Here is a 23,676-nt window from a genome sequence, read left to right as displayed (position 1 = left end):
AAAAGAGTGTACTCCCATCTTGAATTCCTGCAACCCTTCTGGTGTTATGGGTGTCCATGGGCGGCGGTAATCGCTTACCATCAGATGATATGTCTGCTCGTTTGCCTCCTATATAATAAAAAATATCAATCTTGATATTTAGCACTTTTCGTGTTGTTACGCGCACGAATGGTTTGTAATCAAGCAAAAAACGACAAATAAACGTTTGTTGCAAAGGAGCCCCACTTAAATATTTATTTTATTCTGTTATATAGTGTATAGTATAGTATTTGTTGTTATAGCGCCAACATAAATACATAATCTGTGAAAATTTCAACTGTTCATGAGATACAGCCTGGTGACAAACAGACAGACGAACAGTGGAGTCTTAGTAATAGGGTCTCGTTTTTACCCTGTGGGTACGGAACCCTAAAAATCACTACGAAACCTCCAAATCGGCAAACATTAAATATACTAAGAAAGGGAATTTTTCTCCAAACTGCCAATAGAACTGCCTAAGTTAGTGCATTCGAAATGAAATTAAGTTTTCTGGCGCAATGGGCGGCCGTAAATAAGGCCATTTCCAGTAACAAATCGCCTGACCGCTGGGGAGGACGGGAATCTGAGAATTATTGCCCTGTTTGTACATAGAGTACTATGAAACGTACGGCAGTAAAGTGATATTTTGTCAACTAATACATTTAAGTTCTAAAGCGTCTTCAGGTTCATTTTGAGATTGATTACCGATGATATTATTCAAAACTTGAATTTTATTTTATTTGAAAACAAACGAAATAAAAAATGCATCTCTGTTCCAATTGAAATGGTTTAAATTACATTGAAGTAATTTGTACCACCGGTAGGACCATGGGCCTTATGAGGTAAAGGTGGGGCTCCTATGGAACAAACGTGATTTATTAGTCGTTTTTTGCGTGATTACAAACCATTCGTGCGCGTAACAACACGAAAAGTGCTAAATATCGAGATTGATATTTTACACAAAATTTTATAATCTTATTATCTTTAAATATTTGACGTTCATAAGCGCATTGTAATAGTAATATGCCTATTTGGAAAATAAACTATCTTTATCTTTATAATGCCTTTCAGACCTTTAGGCAAAGTAATCGAGTTGTATATTTTAATACTCTTAAGTGCGAATTGAAGATTGAATTTTAAAAACAACATCCCTAATTGATATCTATAAAACGCAACAATTTTAAGAATAACATCCCTAAGTGGTATCTATAAAACGCAACAATTTTAAGAACAACATCCCTAAGTGGTATCTATAAAACTCAACAATTTTAAGAACAACATCCCTAAGTGGTATCTATAAAACGCAACAATTTTAAGAACAACATCCCTAAGTGGTATCTATAAAACGCAACAATTTTAAGAACAACATCCCTAAGTAGTATCTATAAAACGCAACAATTTTAAGAACAACATCCCTAAGTGGTCTCTATAAAACGCAACAATTTTAAGAACAACATCCCTAAGTAGTATCTATAAAACGCAACAATTTTAAGAACAACATCCCTAAGTGGTATCTATAAAACGCAACAATTTTAAGAACAACATCCCTAAGTAGTATCTATAAAACGCAACAATTTTAAGAACAACATCCCTAAGTGGTCTCTATAAAACGCAACAATTTTAAGAAAAACATCCCTAAGTGCATACAAAAGGAGAAAACGTTTTTCCACTTCTAAATATTTTCCATTCTCCATGATTTTTTGTACGTTATTGGTACAATAAAACTAGGTTTATAAGTTTTCCGTTTTTTTTTTTAAATTTGCAAATCAAATAAAACATTTAAAATGAAACCTATAAACCTAGAATATATTATGCTGAAGCGATCAATATCAAAATCAAAGTGATTTGTTAAGATTTAGATAATGGACACCGTTTTCTCTCGAAATGGAATTTCATAGAAAAAAACGCATTTAACTGATTTGCAAAACCGGAGTGATCCCATAAGTGTTCCGTGAACAAAGTTTTGTACGGAACACTAATTACCGTTATTTCGTTAGATTAAAAAAGCTATTCTTCCCTCTTATGACACTAAAATTAGGCCACCTTAAAAATTACCCTAAAATAGTCCTAGTTTGCTCCACTGTAGGTTATTATGCTCTAGTTCTGTAAAATTATTTAACATCTCTATTTCATATCTACTCAGGTAAAGAATATTCACAATTTCCTTAATTTGGAGTAAACATTGCAGCAAAGTAGGACCATTATTCGGTACTGTATATAATTTTTAATCAGCAAACAAACTGCTTCCCATAGCACACCCCTAAAAAGAACAAAGCACAGCCGCCGGAAGTTGCGGAAGTCCCGTCATAAACATGGCCGACTGATAAGCTTTACAAGGTACTCTACAGTCGGCGCGAATAAGTGTGTCAGTGAGCGAAAACTTTACTGTCGTTTAAAATGGCGACCACGAACTGGCGATTGTAGCCAAAGAAGGCTTCAACGATTTTCTGGCTGCATCTTATTTCAAAACCGTTATCGTTTACTTGGCGCAAAACCTCTTAATTTCTGTTTCGTTCGTAAAATCGTTATTGTTTAAACCGGTTTTAGAAGAACATTTCCATAAAGTTATTCTGATTAACCGGTTTAGAACAATAACGGTTTCTGACTATGTCGGTATCTTTTTTTATGCGGCACACTACCGGGCAGGCCGTCTGTCTCGTCACTTCCAAATAAACCGGTTTATTTAGGTTACCATAAAGTTCTAAAAATGTTCGTGTTCTTGTGAAAGTTTGGAGTAAAACCGGTATTTACCGCTATTTTTAAACCGGTTCCGAGACTTGGCCGTTTGTATTAAGATTACACCAGCATTACTGCTGCAGTATTGTATCGTGACATCACTGTCGACTTCATTTTCGCTGCAAATGTCAAATTTAGTATAATTTCTCGATAAAATTACCTATTTGAACGTATTATGCAATTGCCTGCATTACTGCAGCAGTATTGCAGACCGACATTACTAACGACTGCGTTACTGTTGCAAACGTCAGAATCACAAAAGATGTTGCTGCCTGGATATTTGACATCTGCGCAGCAATACAGTCGGCAGTAATGTCGCGCTGCAATACTGCTGCTGTAATGCTGTTGGAGTCTGAATCCGAACGGCCCTTAATAGACCCGATTTATAACTAGGTATACAGTGCTGCAGTGTGTAAATTCAATACGGTCAAACCTTTACACGGTGGTTTGCATAGGACCACATAAGTATATTGAGATAACTTTTGCTTAGAAATACTATGAAAATATTAACCATACACAATAATTCGGCTCGCAATTTAAACTAACACACGAGTTAAGATATTAGATAGTTGTTAGCTTTTTATAGTAACTGTCAAAAAAATAATGTCAGTCATGTTATGTTTCGTAATGTTTGCAGTACATTACTGCTCGGTAAGTTTTCAAAAACTTTGTACGCATGTTTAAGTGTAACTTAAAGACATTAAAATTAGGTTAAAGACATTAAGATTTCTGAATTCATGATTACACGGGTAGATTCTATGTCTGGTTTGATTTATTGCCCGGATTTACATACTGTATAAAATTTAAAACTTTTGTGTTTTGAACACATATCGAATCACATTTATAACCTAACCGCGTCTATAGAAAAATTATATTTAGCGAAATATCGGTTCTTTAAACCCGGTTACAATACAATACAAATCCTCTTTATTGCACAACCTAAAAATAACAATTACAGAAAGACATACATTACATGAAGATATTTAGAGATAATAATAAGCCAGTTATGAATACGATAAGCGGTATTGAATCTAAGGAGAAACTTTGCCTCCTTGTGTGTGTTCTACCGCTTGTACTGCCCATTCTACAATGGGCTGTGCTCTGAGGAATTGTTTGACATGATGCCAACGGCCACTTTCTATCACCGCACCGCTCGCCGTCGGCCGGGTGTTCATCCTCACACCTTAGAACCTAAATGGTCGCGTACTGTGCGGTTTAAGAGGAATTTCCTCTCGCGGACGCTCCGGCTGTGGAATGAGCTCCCTTCCGAGGTTTTCCCGACTCAGTCCCCGTACAGTATGGGGTTCTTCAAAAAAGGAGTGTAAAAGTTTTTAAAGGGTCGGTAACGCGCATGTAACACCTCTGGAGTTGCAGGCGTCCATAGGCTGCGGTGACTGCTTACCATCAGGCGGGCTGTATGCTTGTTTGCCACCGTCGTGGTATAAAAAAGAAAAACGATTAATAACTAATTGGCGCTTCCAGCGCGTGTATGAATAACGTCAATGGATGTCAGATTGTATCATAATTAATAAACATTTCTGAACACGCCTTTAAACAGTTTAAAAATACCACGATGTGTTGGTATAATTATGGGGAACCGTTATGGCGGTAAATTCGTCGGCTAATAGACAAGACTTTAATTGGGGTCATAAATATAGTATGTTAAATAAACAAGCTGTACTCTATGGGTGCTAGAGCGAACACTTTGAACAGAACGGTGTGGGTCTAGATCAAAGGTATAAAATGTATGACTGCCTGTCACATGTCAAAAGTGCGACGAAAGTTGGAAGTATTGAATTTAGGAATAATATTTGATTACGTGAATGAATTCCTTTTATAACCGTCTTCTTTTGAATAGTCCTTTTTCTATTTTCCAGTTCGCTAGCCTTACATTTTGGTATATTATAACGGCCACTATGAAAATCATTATTGGTAACATTTTCTCATTTGTAGTCTGTCTCTTTTGCTCTCATGAAATGTTCATATATGTGAGGGCTTCCCTTTTGCACACTGCACACTACAATTATCTTTAAACTTAGACTTACTGAGTGTAACGTCTACCTTCACTAACTTTAGACTTAGCGAGGGTAGGGGGCGCCGAAAGGTTTTTTATCTTTTCCACGAACTCAGTCTTCTTGACCACAGTCAAACCTAAGCTAAGCTTACTACCTCCCAAGAGTCTGTCTTTGATATTCGAATTACAAACGTGTGACAAGGACAACAAATGGGCGACAAATCGCTACTGCAATAAACTCTTGCTCGACAGAACCAGTCAAGAAAGTGACAGAACAGCTCTGCGACAAATGTTCATTCGAAAAAATCGAAAATACGGTAAACCGTTGCTCGACAGAACTACAGTCAACAGTCAATAAAGTGACACAGTCCACAGTCAGACAGAACGGCTCCATGGCGTAAACTGCATGTTGCAAGACAGAAAGGTTCCGCGATGAACAGTTGTTTGAATGATGGTGTCACTGTTGCAGGCTCGTTATATGATGAATCATCAGGCTTATTTTATAATTTTAAAATTCAAAAATGCACTTCTAAAAAAATGTCATTCATAGCCTTCGGTTCTTTAGTTCATATTGGTTAGCGTCATTGTTGTGTTTTGCGTATTTATTGTGAATATTTATAAAAACAATATCGAAGGTGAAATTCCCGTTTTATTCATTATTTCGGATCCACTCTTATTAATAATTCAGCCTATATATGTCCCACTGCTGGGCACAGGCCTCCTCTCATGCCCGAGGGGGCTCGGGCTACAGTCCCCACCCCAGCCCAATGCGGATTGGGGACTTCACATACACCTTTAAATTTTTTCGCAGATGTATGCAGGTTTCCTCACGATGTTTTCCTTCACCGAAAAGCTACATCCACTCTTATTGGACCCGGGTATGTCCTTAAACTACGTCCAAAAGAGAGGTATGGGCAATGTGAATGTCATCTCGCCTTGTGTGGTAGGGCACAGCACAGCAGATGTCATTCCAGATCTAGAGCAGAGCCCAACTGGGGAAGTACCTCCACCTTACGGAAAACCGCAGCCAAATAACACTTGACCCTACTCATAGTGTTGTGTTCCTGCCGGTGAGTAAGGTTGCCAGAGCTCAACGAGGGGGGTGGGGTTAGGGTCGGCAACGCGCATGTAACTCCTCTGGAGTTGCAGGTGTACATAGGCTACGGAGACTGCTTACCATCAGGCAGGCCGTATGCTTGTTTGCCACCGACGTAGTATAAAAAAATATATATTAATCGCAATAAACTGTTGATCGTCTAGAATTTTCGAAGTGTATGTACTAAATGAGTAACACTAGATAATAACAACAAATTAGAAGAGAGAAGATAGTGGTATACTCATAGACTCTCTACGATTAGTTGTTCTTTGGCCCGTGTTGACGAAATAAGACTTTTAACGATATAATCGTAAACAGACTCGCTCTGCTATAGTAATTTATTGCTCACAGCTTGCTGTGTTTCTCTCACTTACGCAAGAGCGTAACTCTGCCCTCCTGAGCTAAACGGCGATATCATATATATCTCAAAAACAAATGATCTTGAAGATCGAATGATGGATCATTTGATATACCGCTAATTAGCTGAAGCGCTGGTGGCCTAGCGGTAACAGCGTGCGACTTGCAATCCGGAGGTCGCGGGTACCAATGAGTTTTTCGGAACTTATGTACGAAATATCATTTGATATTTACCAGTCGATTTTTGGTGAAGGAAAATATCTTGAGGAAACCGGACTAATCCTAATACAGTTTACCCTCTGGGTTGGAAGGTCAAATGGCAGTCGCTTTCGTAAAAACTAGTGCCTACGCCAATTGTCGGGATTAGTTAACAAGCGGACCCCAGGCTCCCATGAGCCGTGGAAAAATGCCGGGACAACGCGAGGAAGAAGAAGATACCGCTAATTAGCTGAGCTGCGTAATTTTGACGCTCTTTCTATGGTGTTTTTAGTGAAGTTATAGGTAGATATCATTCTAGCCTTCTTAGTTGGGTCATAAGTTCTGTCACAAAGGCTTTGACTGATAAAATGTAATATAAAGCTTTTAATAAAAAAAGTTTGCCGTGAATTAAAAGCTTCTTTTATACTGATCAAAACTTAATATAATTAGTTTAAAATTTAGATCCCGTCTTAATTTACTACTTGTTTACTTTGGGATTGACGTTAGACGCAAATAGGCGGCGCAGGATTGTGAAAAATTATACTTTACCAAAGGGAGTCAAAATCAGTAGGGCTAAGATGGTCGGCTCTTTATCATTTATCACCATGCCTGTCACGTTCTAACAAGTATGTAAGCGCGAAAGTGACGGGCATAGTGACAAGCGATAAAAATGGAACCATGATGCCACCGCAGTGTCACATTTATAAAATAGGTACCTACATACATAGGTACAATCGTTTGTTTGTATGAACTTACTTTATTAGAACGTTATTTAATTTTTTACGTAATTTTACCTTCAAACTTAGGGTATTTTTCAGTGATACGCAAATTTTTGATTGCCATCCTACGAATAGGTTTGGTAAATCACGTACAGTTGCAGGTTGGCAATAACAATACACATGAATTATATATTTTAAGGAAGATAAAAGACCCAGCTTTAATTTTATGTAAGATTAGAGCATGTAAACAAGAAAAATAAATAACTATTAGGGATCAAAATATATGAATACTGACGACAGGTCTGGCCTAGTGGGTAGTGACCCTGCCTATGAAGCTGATGGTCCCGGGTTCAAATCCTGGTAAGAGCGTATATTTGTGTGATGAACACGGATATTTGTTTCTGAGTCATGGGTGTTTTCTATGTATTTATATATTATATATATATCTTTGTCTAGGTACCTACAACACAAGCCTTAATGAGCTTACTGTCGGACTTAGTCAATTTGTGTAATAATGTCCTATAATATTTATTTATTATTTATTATTAATTAATACTAAGGGATCTTAATCTATAGGTTCTTTATCAGTCAAAACCATTTTGACAGAATTTATGACCCAACTAATTACTAACCTACGCCCGATGATTTTTGTGGTGAAATCTGCCGAAACTAAAACTTCGACTGGAAGTAAGTGGTTTACTATTAGAAGTATTAGAACAAATTAAATTATTTTTAGAAAATATTTTAATTTGTTTTTATTTCAAGTAGAAACACTACTATATAAATTATAAATTGAAATAAATGTGACATACTAAGATAAAGTGACCAAGGCCTCCAGTGCCCCAGGCTGGAATCGATCCAGCGTCCTCTGCTATCGCGGCAGGTGCCTGAGCCACTCGGCCACCGAGGTCACGGCAGCATTAGTCGAATTTTTCCAAGTATATGCATCTCTTAATGAAGGCTTAGGCGCCCCCTAGCCATCTCTAAGGTAGAACAGTATGGTTCATACCTTCTAACTGGATCAACTCAGGTGATACCGAGCTAGCGAGAGAGATGGCGCTGCCAATCAATACTATTAGAAGTATTAGAACAAATTAAATTATTTTTAGAAAAGATTTTAATTTGTTTTTATTTCAAGTAGAAATAGTAGTAGTGCCCCAGGCTGGAACTCGACGAATGCTGCCGTGACCCCGGTGGCCGAGTGGCTCAGGCACCTGCCGCGATAGCAGAGGACGTTGGTTCGATTCCAGCCTGGGGCACTGGAGGCCTTGGTCACTTTTTCTTAGTATATGACATTTATATCAGTTTATAACTTATATAGTAAGTGGTTTGCGGTTAGTCTTACAGTCCTGCCTGTTCATATCGTTTGCTCCACACAAGGTCCACACCGAACCCATTACTTTTTATGACATGTTTAAAATTAAACTAATTAAGAAACGTAAACAATAAACAAGTTAGTTTATTACACGTCAAAGTGTAGAACACGTGAATGTTAGTATAAACACCCAGATCCATTAGAACGCTTTATGGCGGACAGAAAGACAAACAAACTGACTGAAGGAAGACATTATTCATATTGGTTTTATAGGGTTTGATGAATAAATGTTAATGTAGCTGAGTGGTTCAGTCGGGTGTTTTTAAATCGAAGGTTATGATTTTGAATCGTGGAAAAAACGACATATCATTTTGAGGTTTGGGAGTTTTTAGAAACTAGTGTACCCAATTAGTGTAAATTGATCAATAAACTTTTCAGATTTATTAGTGTAAGTTGTTACGAAAAGTTTATCGCTGTCAGTTTTGTCACGACAATTAAGCATGAATCAACTTTCTGCCTTTTTAGGGTTCCGTACCCAAAAGGTCAAACGGGACCCTATTACTGAGACTCCGTCCGTCTGTCCGTCCGTCTGTCACCAAGCTGTATCTCATGAACTGTGATAGTTAGCCAGTTGAAATTTCTACAGATTATGTATTTCTGTTGCCGCTATAACAACAAATACTAAAAATAGAATAAAATAAATAATGCTTTCCAATCTCGAGGTTCTCATTCAATCACCGAAGTTAAGCAATGTCGGGCGGGGTCAGTACTTGGATGGGTGACCGTTTTTATAGGATAATGGTACGGAACCCTTCCTGTGCGAGTCCGACTCGTTTACATTGGAATATCGTTTATAGTTTATGAAATGAATACCAGAACCGATCTTTTATTAAAACTTAATGCTTAATTATCGTCACAAAACTCACAACAAACAACTCACGCTATCTATGGGTACACAATTTTCTGAAAACTCCCATTTACTACCTACTATTTGTTTTTTTTTTGGTATAATTAGACAAAACGAAGTGATTAAAGCCCAGGCCTTGTTCTCTTTGTTGGGATCACAGATAACTGTCGATTAATAAAAACTAGTACCTACTCCAATTCTAGAAGTTAGGAAGCTTACCTAACTTTTTATTTATTTTTTTCGTCTGTTGGGAGTGCAGATAGCAGTCGGTTAAGAAAAACTAGTGCCTAAGCCATTTCATGAAGTTAGATACCCAAGCCTATCTCGAGTTTCTTTAAGATGCAATTGAAAAAACACTGTTACTTGTTAGAATTATTTTTTCGAGGGCAAGGTGCCAAAGTTAAGCTATGTAAACATTTTTTTGTTCAAAAACATTAGTACTTAAGTAGCTTATTTTAGTCATCAACAACCATAAAATATCATCGATATCCAGCCTCATTTTTACGGCTTTAAATTAGTATAGAATAGTCTTCCAAATCTCACATATCCGACTGCCGTCGGCTTAGGTACTTTATAAATTACGTTGTTTTGTCAGGTTGTTAGCTACTTACCATTCTGAATAACCCATAAATAAAGTTTGGGAGCCGGTGTACCGAAATAAAACTTGTCTAAAATATGGGGGCTCTAACAAGACGTTACGTCGGCAAATAAAAAGTAAGCGAGGCGGTAGCGGCGTTAATCTGAGCCGACGACGAGCCGGAGCACAGGGCGCGGGGAAAAACAGTACGGCAGGATTTTTATCTATATATTTATATGCTATTTGGAGAAACGAAAGCCGCCTGACTTCGATGACCCCGCGTCATCAGTTAGTACGGGTGGGTGACGATCGGACAGTTAGGAGGGCGTACTCTGGTGTGCCGAAGACCGTCTGGACATCCCGGGTACCGCTGGAGAGACGACGAAATACAAAAAAACCTTAGCGAAATCGGCGCCGTCGACTAGACAGAGAAGCATGGCGATCTTTGGTATTGGAGCCCAATATCACTAATCAAGCACTAATTAATTAAGTATTTGTTTATTTAGGTAAGCCGGGGCAGAGGCAAACCAAAAAAGAGACGTTGAGATGACCCAGGACGCATTTTTCAGCGACTGGCGGGAACATGCAGCAAACCGTGACGAGTGTCGAGAGAAAGGGGAGGCCTTTGCTCAGCAGACGAAAACAAAATCGACTAAGTATATGACTAATATTTAAAAAAAAAGGTTATTTAACGAATGTGTATTTTTCTTATTCCTTTATTTGTTCCTGACTTATGGATGTTTTCTATGTATTTAAGTATTTATTATATACCATCATATACGTATCGCTGTCTTACCCACACAGGCTTCATTTTAGCATAGGTACTATGTAACTTGGTCGATATGTATAAGATTGTCTTGTATGTATTTATTTATTTAATATATGTACTACTTTCCGTTCAAATAATATTGTTATTTATCTTCTGCTATCGTAAGGGGAGGAGAACGTCTGTAGCGATAAAAGAGCTTGTATTATATTGTACCTTTATACTATATTGTGAATCTATTTCTAATTTTGTTTCTCATTTGTGGTGCAATAAAGGATAATATCAACTTACTTTCTCTTTAGGGAGTCAACTTTTTTCTAGAGGTAAACTGTAGTTAACTTGTTTGTATGGAATGTCCTATGTATATTATAGAACATCGTATTTATTTTTTAATTTATCCTTTACCTCACTAAGTACATGTTTTTGTTTTGCAAGTTCTCTCTCTGCACGCCATCGTTACTCGACATACTGTTATAATCTCCCCACTGCCGCACGGCTTCAAAGTAGCGCCAACGTTAATCACTCTTCCACTCGACTGTACGATGGTTATCTGCTTATTGCCTGTAGTGCACACTTTAAATTATGTTGACGCCGACTGTACAGTATCGTGTTTCGTGCCTATGTTGTAAGTGCCTATAATTTTAACGCTCGCTTTGTGGTTCTAAGATATGGCTGGCGTCTGTCTTTAATATGTTCCATTAGGCTATGGAGCAGGGTTTAATGAGTTTTTGTGCCAGAATTGTGGCAGTGAAGTATATGGGTAGCCTAAGGCACCTGTCCGACCGCCGATGATTAGCAAGAAGAGAGTAGCGATGCGAAAGTTTATTTTAATGTTCTAAAAAGCACTCTGCAGTGTGTATGCACCTTTTTGTTGACATGGGACTGAGCGTGAGAATAGGATATCGCTATAAACGCTTTCTCGTCATCGGTGGGATGGTTGCCTGATAGTCATCTTATGAATACTTTCAAAACACTCCTTAAAAGTCATGTCATCACATCAGTTCAACTGGAGACGGTAAGTTAATATTGGGTCAGTGATGAACACTGGAAGGCTAAAATTAATAAGGTTTTGGCAAAAATTTAATTTTTGGTACATACTTTACAATTCTAAAAACCCCAAACACAATTAGGTTGCGTTATTTTATCACAGAGTTCCTATGGCTACCTCCTGTCTCCATCATCAGATCAGCTTGATAGTACCAATATTGCACTGTCACCCGACTTACATATGTATGCAAATTTTCAGCTTCATCGGAAACCGAGAAGTGGGTCAAATTCAACTTGCAAGATTTGTCCCATACATACTAACAGGGCAAGTTTAATAAAAGCTTGTAAAAACAAGTTTGTTTAATTATTTTGTAGGCCGATATATTCCAGTTCGCCTAGGCACTTCCGGCCCGATTCGAACTTTAAGATAAGGACGTCAAATATAAGATACGACATTATATCGAATATGTCACTTTCAGTATCAAAAGTTACGTTTCTTCAAACAAAAACGTCAGTTTTGATCATATCCTCGTAAGGCCCAAGGTCCTACCTATAGGACTTATTCAGTTCGATGAAATTTAAATCATATTCAATTAGGTCAGAGTTGCATTTGTTTTGTTTCGTGCAATTTTCAAACAAAATAAAATCTACTGTATTCCGTGCACTATAGGTTCAAATTCCAGTGGCAAATTTTGTATTTTTCATTTCTATGGCTGGGCCTTAAAAGGATATATATTTCAGACCCATATCGTACGTCATATTTGACTTATGTATCTAACTTCAAGTTCGAATAGGGCCGTTCGACTTTGTTTGATACGATGAAGAGACGAATTTTTTAACTGGTTTGGTGTTCGAGCTTAGTTTAGTAAACATAATAATAAGAAATAAAGTTGAGTAATTAACAATTGAGACATGTTTATTAGTAGGTACGAACGGTATCGCCTGACTCATGGACTTGCTGCTAGAAGCTTGGTGACAGGCCGCTATTCCAGGGTTGTCTGTTAAGGAGCTACCTATCCGTCCGCGTGTCTAATTATAAATGTATTCCACGCACAAGTCTGTTCAGAACATGATACCTACGACCCAGCCGGTCAGCTTCATCAAATCAAATCAAAAATGTTTAATGTAATGTCAAATTGGAACATAAATTTAATCAAAAATCGTTATAGTAGTTATCGATATGTGTTATAGTAACATACTAATACTTAAATCAAGATTTACAAACATAACATTAAAAGAAATGTTTAAATAATGGGGCATGTAGCTGCACCAAGTGCTTCAGCCACGGTGCATGGTGAGTCCCACTGGTCGGCCAACGTGCACAGGATAGTATTCGAGCTGACGCGTCACCGCCTCAACAGCGCACCATGTAATCGCATTTTCAAAACCAAGTTTGGCTTCGCAAGTCACATCAGATCATTCCATGTTTCCGATCAAAAACAGTCGGAGGAGTTGTCGTCAGATATGGCGAGGAGGACTATAGTTGAAATGAAACATTATTTATAGCAATATATAGCAATATTATTTATAGTAATAGCGACGAATAATTCATTGAAAGATGTATAAAGTTTTTCACCCGACTACTTAAGAGGGAAGTATAGCAAATACTTGTCAATACAAAAAGAAAAAATGTTATTCCACTTCTAAATATTTTTCATTCTCCGTTATTTTTTAGTCCTCCTTCTTCCTCGCGTTATCCCGGCATTTTGCCACGGCTCATGGGAGCCTGGGGTCCGCTTGACAACTAATCCCAAGATTTGGCGTAGGCACTAATTTTTACGAAAGCGACTGCCATCTGCCCTTCCAACCAGCAAGAGGGTAAACTAGGCCTTGTTGGGATTAGTCCGGTTTCCTCACGATGTTTTCCTTCACCGAAAAGCGGCTGGTAATATCAAATGATATTTCGTACATAAGTTCCGAAAAACTCATTGGTACGAGCCGGGGTTTGAACCCGCGACCTCCGGATTGCAAGTCGCACGCTCTTACCGCTAGGCCACCAGCGCTCCGTTATTTTTTAGTATGTTATTTATATTTTACATATATTTATGTTATTGACACAGTGAGAAACTAGGTTTGTAGGTTTTTTTTTTTCAATATTTGCTACACAAAAAAGTTTCTTTTTTTCAAAAAAGCGAAACCTATAAACCTACAATATATTATGCTGAAGCGATCGACATCAAAATCAAAGTCATTTGTTAAGATTTAGTTAGTGGAAACCGTTTTCTCCCGAAACAGAATTTCATAGAAAAAGTACCGTTATTTCGTTATGATCCCAAAGCTATTCTTCCCTCTTAAGTCATCTACATTTCTTGAGTCAGGAGTCAAAAATAGTGGGCTCGGCCACTTAAACAAGAAGCTGTAGGATTTAGGTAATTATATATGTATAGCTATAGGATAGTAAATTAACCAATTAAATACCCTTTGTACTTGGGACCTCTAAGCCATTACAAATAACATATTCTTTCAAATACAATTTGATGTCCCATCAAAATGATAAAACGGAGCGTTGGTTTTGGATTCACGTCTACAACCAGTGTGACCTGCGTCGACACGTCGAAAATAAAGATAACATAAATTCGCAATAGACTCGATAAAATTATGTTTTAAAATATGTGTTCAAAACGCTAAAATTTTACTAAAGTTTCACAAATTACTCGCCTGTCGAAATATCCCCTAAACAGGCAAAAACCTTTTAAATATACCGCCCCTTGCCAAAACACACATACCAGTTTCAGTAGCAGGACTAGCAGGTGACAGCCCTGGCGGCGACTTCAAAGGCCACTTTGTGCCGCTTTTTATGCCGCCACGATTTCGTAATAAACCGCTGCACGGTGGGCTGCGCGCCAAAGGAAGGCGGCCATAACTAATATTTTATGATTTTTCCTGATTTCTTCTACTTTTTCTTTAAATACAATTATTAAGTAGGTAGTATATTTAAAAAAAAACGTGCTAGGGTATATTGCATGCAAAATATATTCATAAATTCTAACAAAAAATCATTCTCTTAATAATAAAAGAGTTAATTCTTAAATATCTATGTTAATTAACATTATTTACATTTTAATAGTAATACATTAATAAAATATGTTTATGTATAATATTATAATATACCTATTATGCTAACAGACAAGCATAGGTAAATAAAAACTAACCAAAAATGCACATTAATACATGTAGAATTAAAGTTAGTAAGTCCTTAAATGTGTATGTTACTTATGACTATTTATTAACAGAAAATCAGTAAAAAAAACTTTTATTTCGTATAATATATACTAAAGAACAAATATATGTAAAGGTTAAATAAATCTTGTAAATAGTAACAAAAACAATATTTTTCTAGCCTAACACAGAAAATGAATAAAGGAAATCAAAAAGTAAAATTGTATAAGTAAAAGTCAAATCTACGCTATTCTGTACAATCTAACAAACTTAATGCTTCTAAGGAACACTTTTTTTTTGCATCAATAACTTTACTATACGAAGGCAAAATAGTACGAAGCAACAGGTATTGGTGTTTTGTTAGCTTAGCTTCGTGAGGAGAGATAACACATCGTCAGGATTTACTTCATGGGTCTCGAAACTAGTTGTTTTCGTCAGATAACTAACTGCTGATTCATCAAATGAAGCCAGAGCTGCCAATCTTCTACGCTTTGACCGCTTACTACAAGCCAAAAATCTTTTTTTCCTCCGGCTGCAGTCGAGGCTCCCAAAGGGCCCGATGATGATGGTTGCTCCAAATCAACAATTAACGCCTTTTTGTTCACTTTTGGCACATTTACATTTTGCTTCTCACTGAACCAGTCCGCATGTATCTTGAAAACTGCACACTTTTTTCTCCCAGAAGATTTCCAAAAAACCAGGATTCGATTGCAAATATACGTGACGACGTTATTCAAATTACTTGTATTCACATTTTCTGCATTTGGTACCATTTGTATTAAATATTGCAGCACTTGACGACGTCTTTCAATATTTGAACAAAAAGACCACTCGTAGGTAGCCATTGTTCGAATATAAATCCTCTTGTAAATGATGCGATGTACATGTCATCTGAAAAAAAGAAAAAAAAAGGTGAATTGTCATTCGTAATATTTTCGTAGAGCTGCTACGCGTTCGCTTACCGAAGCGTAGCAGTCTTTTAACTATCAAAGCCGCAGGCGTCTGCAGATAATCTTTTATGGCCGTTAATCTAGAGATATCAAGCTTCAAAACAATACTACTTTCAATGTTAGAATTCATTCGAAACATAACTAGAAGTTTAAGTAAACAAAATATTCTAATCCTGTTTGTATGACTTTTTGTTACCTCGTAGACCTATTATAATAAATATACTTTTAATGAAAAATGTATCCTTTGTATATAAAATGAAACAACATACCTGATTCTTTAAGCTCCATATTAATAATAATCACTAAAATCACTATTGCCTCAGGAATTCACTACTAATGACGTTCACTTAATGAGCCTTTGATAAGAGAGCGCGTACAAACGGGAGTTGCGTTAACTTTCAAGGATTGTTAGAGAATGAAAGTAATTAGTTATGCGGGATCTATTTACACCTAATAAAAGTACACTTATTAGCTAATAATATTCAGTCATTGGAAACCAAAAAATACAACATGCGTTTTTTTGAGTTATGGCTTAAGGCCAGCCCACCGTGCGCTGGTGTCGCCTGTTATCGTTCACGACTTGTTTCATGGGATAGTCGGCCATGTTTAGTCTTCATTCGATTTTCAACCGTGATACAAAAATAGTTTTCCATTTTATTCCTTTAGTACCTGGGCGACCGAGCTTTGATCGGTTAGAACTATTTATTGTAATATGGTGGTGTATAGGTGATAATCTTAACTACATTTTTTTACTAAATTAAACTTGTCTAAAACAATAAAAATTAAAAAATTATGTAAGTATAAACTTGAACATATAAAAAACAACAAAAGTTAGTCACCGGGCGAGATTCGAACCCGTAACACTCGTTTCTAGCCTAGCCGTCCGCGTCTTAACCCGCCGCGCTCTGGACCAGACGGACAGTGGCCGGCATCACGAAATAAGCGACCATATTCTGCGTCGAAAGAAAAACGCATATTGTATACCCCCAAAAAACCCCATATACCAAATTTCAGCGAAATCGTTAGAGCCGTTTCCGAGATCACAGAAATATATATATATATATATATATATATATATATATATATATATATATATATATATATATATATACATACAAGAATTGCTCGTTTAAAGGCATAATATATATGTCTATTAAACTTATGTATTTACGGAATAAATATCATTTGATATTTATTACTAGCTTTTAGGAGAAGGAAAGAAAACCTGCATATGTATGTATATGTACATCTCCGAAGAAATTCAATGGTTCCAGCGTTGGGCTTGTAGCCCAAGTCTTCTCGCGCATGAGAAGAGGCCTGTGCCCAGCAGTGGGACGTGTATAGGTTGAATTATTATTATATACTATGAATTAAAGTGCAGGGAGGGGGTAGAGTGTCATGAATTATTCTGAGGGCCTGTTTCACAAAGTCCAAGTAAAGTATTGGATAGCTTATAGGGTTGTTTCCAATTTTTTGAAACGCTTGTATTACGTTCTATATTAACTAAAAGTTGCCCTAAAATTCAACTTTTATACTAAAAACGGCTTTAAATATGTTAAATTAACAAAATATATTTTGACAGATGCTTTCGCGCCCAAAACGCTCTTTGAAAATTGTGTGTACACAAGTAGAAGATACGAACTGTCAACTGACATTTGTCATTTGTTGTTTATCGCCTAACTGTCAACAGTGTCAATCCGAGAGTTTTGACGTCATCAGAATCTTCAATGACGTTTCGAGTTTGGTCACGTGACGTGTGCCAAAATATATTTTAAATTCAATATTTACAAAAATATGGTCATTACAGGTCCTCTAAAAGTAGTTTAACATGTTCTTATAATCCAAAAGAATTTATTGGGATACAATTCTGCCCTAAGATTTGTAGATGGAAACATCCCTATTAACAAATAAATAATTACCAGATAAAACTTTCTGCAAAACTTAGCACTTTATCTACCAGTTAAGCTTATTTGAAGATTGTGAAATGCTAACGATGTCGATTCGTCAGATATGTGGCAAGTAGCTTATAATTAATTGTGGAGGTGCGAAGTGGCTCTGGTGCTGGTTGAAAGATATTTAAAGTATGTTTTAGTGAGAGCGTTTAAGGAAGTAAGTGTTCATCTCAATAATATATGTACTGTACCTAACAATGTTACCTATTATCCTGTCGCATACTTCTGTTGTTTCTCCAATAAATAAATAAAAACAGCGCAGAAGTGTCACCCATGTGGGCGGGCACTTTCATTTCAGCATCATGCTGACGACAAAACCGTTTGCCACATTATTAAAAATAAATATATACCTTATAAGGTATACTAAGTATTATTAGAATAGTTAATTTATATATCTGCCGAATCTTACGCCAAGTCAGACGACGCTACGGAGCCACGCTGTTACGTCGTCGCCCAAATCTAATGTTTAAATTATATTTGTTATTATTTGTTTTATCTCGTATCTCTGTATTTTTTTAATATGTTTTGTAGTTCGCAGTGCCTTAGTAGTAATACTGTAATGCCGTGTAACTAATTTGAATAATAAAATAAAATAAAATAAATAAAAATTTAAATTAAGTTAGGTTATTTTTTGTACTTTTTTGCGGCCATAAAGCTTTTTTCTTTCTTTCTTTCTTATTCAGGACTTCAATTGAACATTGTGAAACAGGCCCTGGGAATAATTAATAATCAACAAGTGAAAATCGCCTCATTTTATTAGAGACGATTAAAAATTTAAGAAATATCATGTAGACGTGTTAAATTTTTAATAGACTTTCCACCCACCTAACTAGTTATGTTGTTACTACGCATCAGTATACATAAGGGAGTAAAGTTGTTGTTTAACCCCTCGTGCTAATATTGATACTCGAGCTAGTCAAAAATTAATTTTTGAACCACGAGCGTAGAATGATTCGAAAAGTGGAATCTTCAGCGTTACGAGGGTTTCACAATTGTCCTTTCAGTTACGACAATGCATGATATACGTACTAAACTAACACTGTTAGGTAATTATTAATATTCAATCGTGAACTCGCAACTGTCAGTGCAATTATAATTTACAACGCATATTAACAGTAAACAATTTCCTAACAAGACAACATAAACTAATGAAATCTAGGGCAGATATCAGCAGATAATCTATTATCTTCTAGCCATGCAAATTTAATCGACGCCGATATTTTAACTAGCAATAATGGATGATAATGGACTGCATAGTGCATAGATAAGCTGTGGCAATGGTACTCTAATGATGGTTAAAAATAGTGATGATAATATTATCTTGTAAAACAGATCTGTACCCCTAGTGTAAATAAATTCGATTTCGAAACGTGACGTACGCGTTTGCGTTTAGTCTCATTTTGTATTGGATTTAGAAAGAGCGCGCCAAGCGGGACGTTTTGGAAACTCAAAATCCTAAACAAAATTAGACTTAACGCAAACGCGTTCGTCACGTTATGATGTCCATTAAATTTACACTAGGGGTACAGAATTCTAATCATTTATTTACAATAACAATATACATAATGGATATATACAGAGGATTACTATAACTGGCTTACATCTAAAATAGGCCCTTAAGGCATTACTGATACGTTGTGCGAAGGAACCACCAGCTCTTCGGTCACCAGTTACGTCTAGACGCTTCGCGACTTCTGAAAAAAACCTGTGCGCGCTGGGAACCCAATAAAATGGTACTCTCTACTCTTATATTTATTACGTTTCATAATTTCCCCGCCCGCTGCATAATTTGCCCGCTTTTACATTAGTCCGTTGGAGGTGGGACGGAGCCAGTGCTACCTAGTTTTCAGATTTCTGTGAATGTAAGTATTGTTTTGTTTCCATATTAAATTTGAATCTCTAAATACAAACATACTATACTATTTGTAATTCTGGTCATCACTATAGGTAGTCTATATAACCCCCCACTGCTTGAAGTCCTGCACCAGTCCGCGGAACCGTTCGACGAACAGTTTGTTCACGCCCGGCACGCACTGTCCGCGCTCGAAGTTCGGAGCGCTGTCGGCGTCCGCCGTGGCAAACGGCAGGGCGGCCGCCGCCACGCTTAGGCTGATTGGCAGTTTCTGGACAAAACAAACACATAATGTAATGGCTCCTCTACACGATGGTCCATCATACTGGCCCACTAACATGGGCCAGCGTGTAGAGAGGGTAGTGGTGTCGGATGGCTTATGGCGCGTCGGGATGGCGATGAGATAGCCACGGTGCCGGGTTTTCGTCCACACATTAAAGCTACTGGGCCAGCGATGGTGCGTACGCATATACAGGTGACCCATTCCATAGTGCGTGCTCTCAACCATCGCTGGTCCAGCGCTGGGCCATCGTGTAGAGGAGCTATAACACTAATTTTAGAATCCTAAAGATCAAGAATTGCGGCGTTGATGCCGTTGCTGTATCTGTCAATTTCCGTGATAAAATGAGTGACGGATTGAACGTCAATCGCGTCAGTAATGCGGCAGTGAAAGTCGCTATTTTATCAAGGAAGGCGCCATTGATACCACAGAAATAATGTCCCAACGGTGCGGTGCTGCAGTTGCTGTGCAAATGTGTTTACTGAATCCTTACAAGGTTGTATAATCTGATCAGCTAAGTTGGCAAAGCAAAATGGTGACATGTCGGGAAACATTCCAAGCCACTTTTTGAATTTCTGCTCAACGACAGGTTTAACCTACTTACTATTCCTAAAATATAGCTATGATATGCTAGATAGCATTTAATCATAAGTACGTAATAACAAAATGTTTTAATCGTTGAATGAGAGATTTTAGACATTTTATTTGCGGTTTGATATTACTTTACGTAATATAATTTATGTCGCTACTAATATTGACGTATAACGACTTGACGACAGAATAACGGAATGTATTCGAAATATTTAATTAACTAATGCTTGAGACAATAACTTTCAGCCTTTCTTTTTTATCAGCATCGTACCGACTACTTGCAGCCTTCCGTCAAATGTATCATGTTTTCCAAAAAAATACCTAGATTCTCTGAATCCCTCAATTAAAAATGAAAATTAAAAAAGTTTAATAGGTTAAACATTATACAATTTGACAACAATTGGATCTGAGTACTCCTTGTAAGTATATGTATACCTGTATCCGGAGAACCCGCTCTTTCTTAATGTAGGTACATAATATGCATATAACTTTAGCTATTGCCATTAAAATTAAAACATTTCTTATAGTTTAATATGAATTAAAGTGTACTGTTTGTAGTGTGTGTGTGTTCATATGCGTGGTGTGAGTTTATGTACTTCAGGTTATAAGTAATTCTGTTCTGTGTCATTTTAATTTAGGGATTCTAACCATCTTTTAACAGTAATTTTGCATTTAGATGGTGGTAAGTTATAAATTGATAGTTGTTTATAGCATTATATAAGTGAACAGATTGTGCCGTATTTTGTCTTTTGGCAAACAAAGATCTTACATATGGCGTAGGGAGAGCATTGTGCTTTCGCCGATAGAGTGAAAGTTGTGGTTTGTATGTAAGTGATTTATGTAGTTTTAAAATATAATTTTGGATGTATAGTTTTCTTACAGTGAGTACCTATATATAGATTTTATACAGTTCATATGACTTTAAGTATGATATGATATTTATTGGTAAATATTTACATTTACAAGTCATTTTATATACAATTATTTTGTCATAGATTTTACATTGCATGTCTATTACATTATTTGATTATTTACTATACTCATGTATTAATAACTTAGTAGTTTAAGTTGCATTTTGTTTCTATTTTGGATACAACGTAGTATACCGGCAGTGATCCAGGGTTCTATGGTGCATTTAGAACTTGGAATACGTTTAACAGATTTACTGTCATCTTTTAATTTATGTGTAAGTTGTGTAATAATATAGTCACCATCATTACGTATGAGAAGAGAGTTAACGTCCTTGAGAAGCAGATTATTAAGTGCTTGATTATAATCGATAATTTTAAAAGGTTTAGAATGCAATTGTTTAAATACACAGTTAATTAAGGTTAAAAGAATAGTTAGGTGGCCGGGTATAGAAGTGTTTATAATTAAATCAAACAAACCATCTAATATCTTACCGCTTTCATGTCGCTTTCAAATTCTTCTCTCCCATAAACTTCATCCGGCTGCAAACCAAGATCCTTCATCATGAAAGCCAAATGTTTGTAGTAGTGGTCTACCAACTGGTGGAAATGATGCTTCCGAAACTGCTGATCGGAACTCATCAAGATGAAGTAGAGAAGATCGGCTACCGGACAACCTGGCCTCGCCGTTTGGTAGTCCACGGGAATCACGTGATATTCTCCATTCTGGAATGAAATTCCGAAAAATATTGATTTTCATGGAGTTTTCTTTACCTACAATATGACTAGTTACTTACTAAAGAATAATGTGAGGATTTAAAATGAAGCTCATTGGTATAATTTATTCGCTTAACTATTGGTGAACCTACCTATCATATTTAAATGAAGAATATTTTATATTTTTCACCAAGATCCTATTCGCCTAGCTTGTCTGATGTTCCGGCATGGCAGCCATATGTCTACTTGTGAATGTGTTTGAAGTGCATATACGTAGTATTTACTTCACACGTAACATTTTTTTTGTTCTTGAAATCTAAAGAGCGGTAAATGATCGGATAAGATTTTTTGTGTTTCTCCTCTACGCCATTGAAAGAGTAGTTTTTGCAGGAATATCAATGTTATTCATCCATACAAACTAAGATGAAAACCTTAAGACATCGAAATAATTTCATATACTTACTACTTGTTTATGCATCAAATTACTTGGCCGAAAATCACCATGAATTATCACTGTAGTACTCCGAGGTTCACTCAGCTCCAAATGTTTACTGAGACCCTCAGACCCCTCAAGAAGTTTAGAAAGTTTATCTCTATCTTCTTCATCAACAGCTGCCATTGCCCCATTGCTGACACCTTCAAGTTGAGGGACTGTCAATATCGTCCGAGGCATTTCTAACACTTTCACAGCTTTCTTGAACTCGTCTGGATATTCATTATGGAAAGCTAAAGAGAGTGCATGAAATCTGGCTAAAGCTTCTACGGATTTGGATGCATATTTCCAGTCAATGCTTTTGAATCTATCATAGACTTCGTATCCTTTAGATGTTAAATCCTCCATTACTATGATTCCATCTGCGCTCTTGTAAAATTTAGGGAATGTAAATCTTTCTACTATCGCATATTTGTCTTGTGATCTTTCGAAAGCGTTTGATACTGTTGTGAGGACGATATTTTCTGTTCGAAACATGTGCTTGCTTACATCGATGAAAGAGCCCATTGACGCGACTTTCACAAATAATTGAAGAGTACTTTCAGGAGTAGCAATAGACGCTACGTATAAACGTGAGGTGTAGTTAGCACCATCACTGGTAATAGGTTTAATTTTTACATCGTAAGCATTATGAAATTTCTCCTTAACGATGGAATTCAAAACTTCATGAACTTTTTTCTCAACGCTCAGCATGGTTAACACTTAAAAACTGACTGTAACTTTGTCACGTTTACAAAGCCTTTTATTTTACTTTTTATCTGTGATTACACAAATTTAATCATAAAAGTAAACTGTTACTATATTCTCAAATAGAAACGTAAGAAACTAAGTTTTTTTTCGTAAGTGCGCATATAACTAAATAAAAAAATATAAGTACTTTAGGACCTCATGTTCAGTGCAGGGTTCCGTGCAATGGAGCATTCCACGCTTGGATATTAAATCATTCCTGAGATATCTGCTTGTTTGTTTATCCGTAAAGTAAAAACTGCATCTTTGAGTTAAACTGTAGCAAGCATCCAAAAACTTAATCTGAACATCCTTTTGATAACTTTATTTGGTCCTTAATGCGTGTAATCCGAGTTCG

The 23,676-nt window shown here is 36.7% G+C and overlaps 1 protein-coding gene across 1 annotated transcript; it reads right to left on the bottom strand.

Annotated features, from left to right (window-relative positions):
- Window positions 1–18,992: 18,992 nt before the first annotated feature.
- On the bottom strand, window positions 18,993–23,416 carry LOC133520358 (uncharacterized). The gene is made up of 3 exons (XM_061854734.1): window positions 22,563–23,416; window positions 21,878–22,108; window positions 18,993–19,874 (listed from the first exon to the last, which is right to left on the bottom strand). Exons 1-3 carry the CDS (start codon window positions 23,283–23,285, stop codon window positions 19,704–19,706), a joined length of 1,125 nt encoding a protein of 374 aa, XP_061710718.1. The 5' UTR covers window positions 23,286–23,416; the 3' UTR covers window positions 18,993–19,703.
- Window positions 23,417–23,676: the final 260 nt, after the last annotated feature.

This window comes from Cydia pomonella, chromosome 8 (genome assembly GCF_033807575.1).
Source record: "Cydia pomonella isolate Wapato2018A chromosome 8, ilCydPomo1, whole genome shotgun sequence".
NCBI classification, from domain to species: Eukaryota; Metazoa; Arthropoda; class Insecta; order Lepidoptera; family Tortricidae; genus Cydia; species Cydia pomonella.
Note: the sequence above shows the minus strand (reverse complement) of the source record. Positions and strands in the feature narration are given on the sequence as shown.

Bases quoted from the DNA above. Each gene is read 5' to 3' on its own strand.
- LOC133520358 (XM_061854734.1), bottom strand. From the start codon at position 23,285: ATGCTGAGCGTTGAGAAAAAAGTTCATGAAGTTTTGAATTCCATCGTT. The intron at 22,109-22,562 runs GTAAGTATATGA...ATTTCATTCCAG, and splicing joins ATTTGATGCATAAACAAGTA to AATGGAGAATATCACGTGAT. The intron at 19,875-21,877 runs GTAAGATATTAG...TGTTTTGTCCAG, and splicing joins TTGAAAGCGACATGAAAGCG to AAACTGCCAATCAGCCTAAG.